Below are 9,968 nucleotides of genomic sequence, written 5' to 3'. Positions count from 1 at the left end.
ATAAATAAATGGAAGTAAACTAATAAAATTTATTATATTAATTTAAATAAATTAATGAAATTTATTATATTAATTTAAATAAATTAATAAAATTTATTTTATTAGTTTTTATCCATTTTAATTATGGATTTAATTTAAATTAATTTTGTTTTACGTTAAAACGGTAAAAAAAACTGTATTTTATTAATTTATAGTTAAATAAAATAAATTTTAGTAATTTATTTCCATTTAATTTATCTGTTTCAATTATTCGATTTGAATTTTATACAACTAAAAGTTTCTATAAAAATTTGTTCGACATTTATTTGCAATAAATTAAATTTATTTATTTTTTTGTTGTTGCTTGTTTTGTCAAATTATTTTCGTTTTAGATGATAGAATTTATTCGTTGTTATTTAATTAATTTTGATTTGCTTGATTTATTAATTTAAATAAATTAATAAAATTTATTAAATTAATTTAAATAAATTAATAAAATTTATTAAATTAATTTAAATTAATTAATAAAATTTATTTTATTGGTTTTTATCCATTTTAATTATGGATTTAATTTAAATTAATTTTTTTTGCGTTAAAACGGTAAAAAATTGTATTTTATTATTTTTTTTCTATTTAATTTATCTGTTTCAATTATTCGATTTAAATTTTATACAACTAAAAGTTTCTATAAAAATTTGTTCGACATTTATTTGCAATAAATTAAATTTATTTATTTTTGTTTGCTTGTTTTGTCAAATTATTTTCGTTTTAGATGATAGAATTTATTCGTTGTTATTTAATTAATTTTGGTTTGCTTGAATGTGTCGCTATAATACTTTTTGTCAGATCAATTGTATCAAATCATATCCTCCAAAAATTTATTCGTTTGTTTGTTTTTTTGGAAAAATGCATTTTAAGACTTTTCGGGTTGAATTTTTGTTTTTATTTTCTTAAATACACAGTATATTACTATTAGTTTTTTTTTATATATATAAATAACTATTTACAAATTATTATACGTTTGTTTTTGGTTATCTTATAAAACTAACAAAGGTTCTTATTAAAATTTTATTTTATGTTTTAGATTTTTTATGATTTTTGTTTTGTGTGTAATATATATTTTTTTTATAATAAATTGTATGTGGTTTTTTGTTTTTTTTATCAGAATAATCACTAACTTATATTTTTGTTTCGTCTAAAAAAAAGAATACATATGAATTATATTTTACAAATGGATTTGTGTTAATTTTAATTCTGATATTTATTCGATTATATTTTGTTTTTGAATGTGAGGGGGAGGGGGATGATTTAAACAGGCTTAGTTGTTTTTTTTCGAAGTTTATTATACATTATGGCTTTACGTTTTGGCAGTGGCAGTTAAAACGTTTGTTTTTCGTTTACCCTTTTTTTTTTGCTTTACGATATCGTTTGGAGTTTGTTTTTTTCTTTTCGAAAACAATAAAAAAACGAACAGTTTTTTTTTTCAATTAAAGTCAGTCTATTTAAGAAAAATAATTCAAAAAAGGAAAGTAGTTTCGATTTTGTTTATTTTGAATAAACATTTAGTTTATTTAAATTACTATTTTTTTTTAAGATATTGTGCTTTTTGTTTTTCTTATTTTGTTAAATCAACTCCCTTGATGTCTTCTCCATCAAAATGAAGGTAGCATAGAGAAGTTCCCTTAACATTTATGTATATGTGGAAAATGTGGACTAGATTTTTTTTATGTAGTAAGTTAAAATAGCTTGATTTCTTTGTTTTATGTAGTAAGATTTTTTTTGTTACAAAAACAAAATTGAAAAAAAAAAACAAAAAATAAATGCTACTTTACTAGATTTTAATATGGCGGCTGAATTCCTTTTGTTTGTTTTTATACAGAAAACTGTTGTCAAAATGAGAATTTAGCATTTTTCTTTATCTCCCTACGTTTTGGTTGTTTTGTTTTTTTTACAAAAAAAAAAAACGACAGAAAACCACTAAATGATCAAATAGTTTAAGTCATTTATAAAAAAAAAGAAAACAATTTCAGATGGCTGTGATGACTTCTTGCCTTGACTTTCACTCTCTAAGCTTGATTTACAACTGACTAAAACTACTTGTGGATACCCAGTGATTTGTATCTGGTCGTACCATTAACTATATAGGACCATAGTCGCTTAATGCCTGACCCGGATGCTGATTACCAGGCCCGCCCGGTAGTGATACCACTACAGACACCGCTCTTGAATCGACCATACCACCGGGGCCATTGTTGCCATTGCCACCACCACCGCCCCCACCACCATTGCCATAGACATTGCCGGGTGTATTCATACCACCATTGCCCCCTGGGCCTGTGCCACCTGCACCACCACCATGCATTAAACTGCCAGGAGGAGCCCCAACACCGTGCATGCCACTGCCGCCAACTGTACTATTGCCTGCCGTGCTCATTAGAGTACCATGTCCACCTAGCACGCTACCACCGCCAATTGTACTGCCGCCGCCACCACCACCCATCGTTGAAGCTCCACCTGACTCTCCATGTCATACATGACTGGCAGCAGGCTGTTTCAAAACATGATGGTGCAAGTGGTGGTGGCTGGTGGAGGCCACCGAGGCACCGCCTGCCTGTGTGTATGGAGTTGCCAGCAGTGATCCTGCAGCGGATCCTACCGGCATACCCATGCCAGAGCCAGCATATGGATGTGGTATGGGTGGCCTTTGTTTGATGAGAGCCTGATTGGCCCCTGTCCGATCGGGTTGACCGAACAGACGCCTCCAGAATCGTCGCCAACTCTCAAGGGTTTTGCCAGACCATATCCATACACCGGATGTTATGCCCACAGCTAAAGCCATAAAGTATTTCAACATCAATACCGAATACAGAGGTTTCTTGCCAGGGCCCTTAATCTGGGCACAGGGGCAAGCCAAGGCCTTTATCCAATCCTCAAAATAGGCGGCCTCATACAGATAGCAACCGATGACTATGGTTGCCGGGACGGTATACAATACGGAGAAAATGCCAATGCGTATCATCAGTTTTTCCAATTTATCAGCCTTAACACCAGCTCCAACACCACCTTGCTGCTTAATCACAGATCGTATACGGAATAGCGACACGAAACCGGCCATAAGGAAGGTAGTACCAATCACCAGATACACGAACAAAGGTGCCAGCACAAATGTCTTCAAATGATCTGGATTTAGATTACCCACATAGCAGATGCCTAGTATGGGATCACCATCGACCGCCGACAGCAGCAATACGGCCACCGATTGCACTGTTGGTATAAGCCAGGCAGCCAAATGAAAATATTGCGAATGTTTCGTAATGGCTTCATTGCCCCATTTCAAACCAGCTGCCAGGAACCAGGTAAAGCTCAAGATAACCCACCAGATCGATGAAGCCATGCCAAAGAAATAGGTCATCAAGAAGACCAAGGTACATGAATGGGGACCGGTCGAGCTCTCCTTTAGTAGGCGGCCATCACAGGCAATCTCTTCATTTTGCAAAAAATTCTTGGACAGATAGCCCACGGCCACCATGAAATAACAGGCCGACAGGAAAACTATGGGCCTTTCGGGATACTTAAACCTTTCGGTGTCGATGATGAATGTGGTGAGTGTCATTAGAGTGCTGCAGAAGCAGAGGCCCGACCACAGTGTTATCCATATGCCGGCGAACTCCTTTTCGTCGTTTGTGAAGAACGGTCCCTTGCACGGTATGGCGCAATTTTGAACGCCTGCGATTCTTGACACAGTCGAGTTCATGTACCAAGGGTAATGCATTTGTGGTGGCATCATTTGAGCTTCCTTCCCCAGGAGTATTAGAGGTGGGCGACATGAGCATGTGCATTCCTTTGCGTTTGTTTTTTCTCCTAGGGAGCTTTGGCAGTTTTTTGAATTTTTTCCTTTGCATTTTTGCGTACCAGAGGAGGAACCCGAACCGGATTGCTTGCGCTTACCACCGCTGGATGATGAACCGCCACCGGATACATCGCCACGGCCAGAGCCCGATGAGGAAGAACCTCCAGATGAAGAAGATCCTCCCGACGAGGACGAGTCGGTATATGAAGGCTGTTCCATACACAAATTTTCGGGATCTCCATGGAAGGGCAATTGCTCACAGGCCATACGTTCGGGCCATTCGAAACTATACTGTTGCATAATGGGAGCACATCCAGCACGAGCCCTCTCACAAACTGAACGGCATACGGGCAAAGGTTTATGATAGTCCTCCAGGCAAATGGGTGTGTACATGGAACACAAGAAGAATTTCAAATCTTGTGAACAGCGAATTTCAACCAAAGGCCAAAATTGATGGACTTCCAAGCCAGCTTCATCTTGGGACTCATGATTCATTTCATTGGGGAACGATGTCATATTATAACCAATACCTCTACACATGGGTATGGTAATTTCTTCACATCGCGAATTGGGATCTTTGGGTATTGCGGGGAGTCCATAACCTGGGGCAGGACTTACTTCCATTGAATGCATGCCCAAGCCCATATTACCGCCCATGCCTCCTACACCGGTTCCACCGCCATTATCGCCCATGTGTTGTAATCCATCCGCTTGGCAGGTATATCGAGTGAATAATGAAAGGCAGATAAGTGAGAGTAGATAACTCCTTGTAAGAAGTGAAGATGGCATTGTTGCAGGTGACGAATATGGTGATGATGATGATAGAAATGATGACAAAGAGTCAAAAACTCTTGTCCTCATAAATGCTTAGATGTGTTGTTTTGATGTTTGTAGGTTGTTGAGCTGTTGCCAGGGGGGAGCCAATACCCCTTGATCTTACAGTTTAAGGATCTATCCACAATAAACTCTTACGTACATAGAGAGTTTCCAATAGAATAAAAGAGCGTATAAATAGCGTAGCTAGGATTTTTGATTAGATGATGAAATGTAGTTAGATGTTAAATGGCGCCCAACGGATATTCAGCGTCAAATGTGGAGACATCGGAATTTAAAAAACATCTGCAAGAAAAAAAAAAAAAACAAAAAAACCCAAATTAAAAATCAATGCTTATAGAATACAAAAGGATATTGTCTACATTTTGTTTTGATGACACAGTTGCAAAGCACGTCTCCTTCCTATCAAGAAATACGTAAATATCTGCTTCATCTGTAGAAATCTATTAAATTCAATTCTCCGTATGTATCCCAACAGTCCTTCTTAACCATTTGACATTTAACACGCAACTGTTTATTCAGAGAGTTTTGTGTGATGTCTAAGCCTCAAGAAAAAAAATTAACGCACATTCAATGTTTGTGTGTGTGGCCATGTCTCTCTTCAGCTCAGATGAGCCAAATCAGTGAAACAGAGTAAAAGAGAGAGAGAGAGAGAGAGTTAACTACAAATGAGTGGGAGTATTGTAGTGTATGTATGTGTGTAGTGTGTACTAAAGTGATTGGTAGTTCACCCTTTGTAAAAACACATTTCAAATTTTCCAAATGTCATTGTTTTTGTAACCGTTATTTTCGACCATCTTCCATGACACACAATCACTTATGAGTTTCTCTGTAGCTAGGTAGGTACATCCCTATACAAATATTTACCTACTACTTTAACCTCCCATATTTTATGTTGTTGTTGCTTTTAGCATGCCTTTAGTGGTTTTTGTGTTTCTTAATAATTAGTAGGGTTGCCATTTAAAATAAAATCTAAAGGATTTTAATAATCCATTTGTACTTTTTAATATAGTAGTATTTAGTAATTTCCCAATACCATAAAATATATGGGCTATAAAATAAATACGTTTGACGTTAAGATTATTTACGTTTTAACGTGGGCTTAAATCATCAAATATTTGTGGTAAGCTTTTTATTGAATTTCTCTATATATGGGAAATTCTACTTGTTTCTATTTGTTTCTACAGAAACAAATAATCTATTTAATCTATAGAAATAAAATTTTGACAAAATTTTCTGTAGAAAATTTTCTACAGAAATAAAATTTTTAGAAAATTTTCTATAGAAATAAAATTTTGACAAAATTTTCTACGGAAATAAAATTTTGAGAAAATTTTCTACAGAAACAAAACATTGACAAAATTTTCTATAGAAATAAAATTTTAAGAAAATTTTCTATGGAAATAAAATTTTAGGAAAATTTTCTATAGAAATAAAATTTTGAGAAAAATTTCTATAGAAATAAAATTTTAAGAAATTTTGCTATAGAAAAAAAAATTTAGAAAATTTTCTATAGAAATAAAATTTTGACAAAATTTTCTATAGAAATAAAATTCTGAGAAATTTTTCTATAGATATAAAATTTTGACAAAATTTTCTATAGAAATAAAATTTTAAAAAAGTTTCAACGGAAATAAAATTTTGAGAAAATTTTCTAAAGAAGCAAAACATTGACAAAATGTTCTATAGAAATAAAATTTTTAAAAAATTTTCTATAGAAATAAAATGTTGAGAAAATTTTCTATAGAAATATAAAATTTTGACAAAATTTTCTATAGAATTAAAATTTTTGACAAAATTTTCTATAGAAATAAAATTTTGACAAAATTTTCTATAGAAATAAAATTTTAAGAAATTTTGCTATAGATATAACATTTTGACAAAATTTTCTATAGAAATAAAATTTTTGACAAAATTTTCTATAGAAATAAAATTTTTGACAAAATTTTCTAAGAAATAAAATTTTGACAAAATTTTCTACGGAAATAAAATTTTAAGAAATTTTGCTATAGATATAACATTTTGACAAAATTTTCTATAGAAATAAAATTTAAAAACAATTTCTACGGAAATAAAATTTTGAGAAAATTTTCTACAGAAGCAAAACATTGACAAAATTTTCTATAGAAAGAAATTTTGAGAAAAATTTCTATAGAAATAAAATTTTAAGAAATTTTGCTATAGAAAAAAAAGTTAAAAAAAAAAATCTACGGAAATAAAATTTTGAGAAAATTTTCTACAGAAACAAAACATTGACAAAATGTTCTATAGAAATAAAATTTTGAGAAAATTTTCTATAGAAATATGCAATTTTGACAAAATTTTCTACAGAAATAAAATTTTTGACAACATTTTCTATAGAATTAAATTTTGACAAAATTTTCTATAGAAATAAAATTTTAAGAAATTTTGCTATAGATATAACATTTTGACAAAATTTTCTATAGAAATAAAATTTTAAAAAATTTTCTACGGAAATAGAATTTTGAGAAAATTTTCTACATAAACAAAACATTGACAAAATGTTCTATAGCAATAAAATTTTGAGAAAATTTTCTATAGAAATAAAATTTGTACAAAATGTTCTATAGAAATAAAATGTTGACAAAATTTTCTATAGAAATAACATTTTGACAAAATTTTCTTAAAATTTTGGTAGACTTTTTTTTGGCACGAGTGGCAACCATGTATGCAATCCCTAAGGGAGAGTGTCCATGTTATATTTCTCGAAATTCTATTAAAGGAGAGACTCTCTCACTCAAAACTCAGTGATGCCAACTCCCGAAGGGCAAAATGCACCAAAAATATATTATAAATTCTTACATACCACCTCCCACCGCAAAAACTACTAAAGTCAGCTAAAATTCAATGCTCTATTAAAAACAAAAACAAAACTTCAAAAGATGTATTATACAACTTTTGCGTATTGATTTTGATGTGATGCATTTTGATTCAAAATTCATCCAATTCATTTTGATCAGTAATGTTTTTCTAATTTCAAACTATTTTTTTTTTTCAGAGTAGAAAAACATTTTGTCGACATTAAATTTAGAAATATTACTATTTGGGGGAGTCTATTTCTTATTTCAGTTATGAGTGCTTTTGTGAATTTAATACAAACGTTTTAAATGACACCTTTATCAAGTTCAGAAATTCGGCACTCGTCGCTAGACATTTCTAAAGAATAGCCTAAATACCAATATTAATTAAAAAAGAATCAATACAACCTTCATAACAATCAAATTCTATATTTGGCAATATGGTTAACTTTCTTAAGCTTTTGAAAGTATAATCCGAATTTTTGTATGAAAAGATATCGTCAATTAAACATTATGTTATACTGTTCAAGTTGAAAAAAGCGCCAAAAGCACCAAGCACCAAGCACCAAGTTGGTGCTTTTTTTTTTTTGAAAAGGCACTAACAAGGCAATTGGTAGTCTTTGGAAATCAAAAAGCACTAAATTTGGTGCTAAAATCACCAAATTGGCATCACTGTCAAAACTACAAAAACACGGAGACACATACGCTCACACACAAACAATTTCCATTTCTTGTTACTGTTACCGGAAAAGGAGACCTCAGATGATGATTACTATATGAGGATGATGATGAATTGAGGCTGGAGAGCAGCACAGCTCAATAAAATAACATCAATCAAAATCAGTGATTTTTATTAAATTTGACAGACATAAACGGTAGCTGTTATATTATGGTGGGCATTGGGACACAAATACAATGTCCGCCCCATAACGTTTGCCCATTTTCCTGTTTGTTGCCTTGGTACTCTGTGTCTTTACACTTTGGCTTTGGTGAGTGTTCCTAAAGGCAGACTGACAGACTGATATCAAATATAATAAAACAATAAAAAAAAAAACAACTTCCAATGGTAGTTTCTAAGGGATGCGTAAAGGGAAGTAAACTACTTGACCAGAGTAGTTTGCAAAAGCCAGATGACAAAGATTCTCTCTATTACAAAATATATGTATATGCTTTGGGGGGCGACAAAAAAGTGTTGAGATATCACTCAAAAATTAATTAAATTCAATTGAATTGCTCTTTTTTTATCTGTCCTCGGGCTTTATAATAACAACAATAACACCAAATGAAAAATCAAGAATATGTTGGCTGATTTTTTGTTTGTTTATAAAGTCATGATTGTTGCTGTCGAAAACACTTCCTTAATTACTCTTGACAACTGACATTTCATCCAACTATTGTTGAGTAAGTGGTGCAAGTCAGTACTTTTTGGGGCCAAATATTTGATTGTGATAATTTACTGTGACACTTCTTAATCACACACACACACACCAGATGAACCGACTATAATTAAATTTGATTGAATTTCTACCAAGTGAGTGTGATCAAGAGAAATAATTGTGAATTGTGAAAAAGATAAATTGTCTGGTGCTATGGAATTAAAGTTTTAAAAATTTCTAGAAACCCAAAAACGTAGCGAACCGACCATCAAGGAAAATGTAGGTTTATTTTAGAAAAATTTTAACTAAAATATTTTACAAATTGTAACGTCAAGCAAATTTGTTAATACGTTTTTTTTGTGAAATTGAAGAAAATATATTAAAATAGTAAACAATTTTCTGTTGAAGAAAATTTCATATTTTGGAAAAGAAAAAAATGGAGTTAAAATTTCTTAAAATTCTTAAAATACTTTTACAAATTACGAATTTATTAAATTCAAATTGCAAATATAAATTTATTAAACTCATAGTAGAAATTTTTAGAAATTGGGGCAAGCCATAATTTTTTGTTCGACAGCACATTAATACCACCTATAAACTACAATTTTAATACGATTTGATGGTTTAATTGAATTTATTTATTATTTAATTTTTAGAAATTCCTACATTTAATGTAATTTTATTTTATTTAGTTTAGTTTAGTTTAGTTTAGTTTAGTTTAGTTTAGTTTAGTTTAGTTTAGTTTAGTTTAGTTTAGTTTAGTTTAGTTTAGTTTAGTTTAGTTTAGTTTAGTTTAGTTTAGTTTAGTTTAGTTTAGTTTAGTTTAGTTTAGTTTAGTTTAGTTTAGTTTAGTTTAGTTTAGTTTAGTTTAGTTTAGTTTAGTTTAGTTTAGTTTAATTTAGTTTAGTTTAGTTTAATTTAATTTAATTTAATTTAATTTAATTTAATTTAATTTAATTTAATTTAATTTAATTTAATTTAATTTAATTTAATTTAATTTAATTTAATTTAATTTAATTTAATTTAATTTAATTTAATTTAATTTAATTTAATTTAATTTAATTTAATTTAATTTAATTTAATTTAATTTATTTTAATTTAATTTAATTT

General features: G+C 30.5%; 2 protein-coding genes across 2 annotated transcripts in view; both read right to left on the bottom strand.

Annotated features, from left to right (window-relative positions):
* Nucleotides 1-1,301: 1,301 nt before the first annotated feature.
* Nucleotides 1,302-2,479, bottom strand: LOC142233190 (uncharacterized). The gene has a single exon (XM_075304021.1). It carries the CDS (start codon nt 2,477-2,479, stop codon nt 2,117-2,119), a length of 363 nt encoding a protein of 120 aa, XP_075160136.1. The 3' UTR covers nt 1,302-2,116.
* Nucleotides 2,480-2,506: 27 nt separating this feature from the next.
* Nucleotides 2,507-9,968, bottom strand: part of fz2 (frizzled 2) — a 103,621-nt gene continuing 96,159 nt past the window's right edge. The window contains exon 3 of the mRNA XM_075304020.1: nt 2,507-4,948. Coding sequence (XP_075160135.1) covers nt 2,507-4,690 — 2,184 coding nt within the window. The 5' untranslated portion in view covers nt 4,691-4,948. The remainder of the gene's footprint in view (nt 4,949-9,968) is intronic.

This window comes from Haematobia irritans, chromosome 4, assembly GCF_050003625.1.
Source record: "Haematobia irritans isolate KBUSLIRL chromosome 4, ASM5000362v1, whole genome shotgun sequence".
NCBI classification, from domain to species: Eukaryota; Metazoa; Arthropoda; class Insecta; order Diptera; family Muscidae; genus Haematobia; species Haematobia irritans.
Note: the sequence above shows the minus strand (reverse complement) of the source record. Positions and strands in the feature narration are given on the sequence as shown.

Excerpts from the sequence above, each read along its gene's own strand:
- LOC142233190 (XM_075304021.1), bottom strand. The coding sequence starts at position 2,479 with ATGGGTGGTGGTGGCGGCGGCAGTACAATTGGCGGTGGTAGCGTGCTA.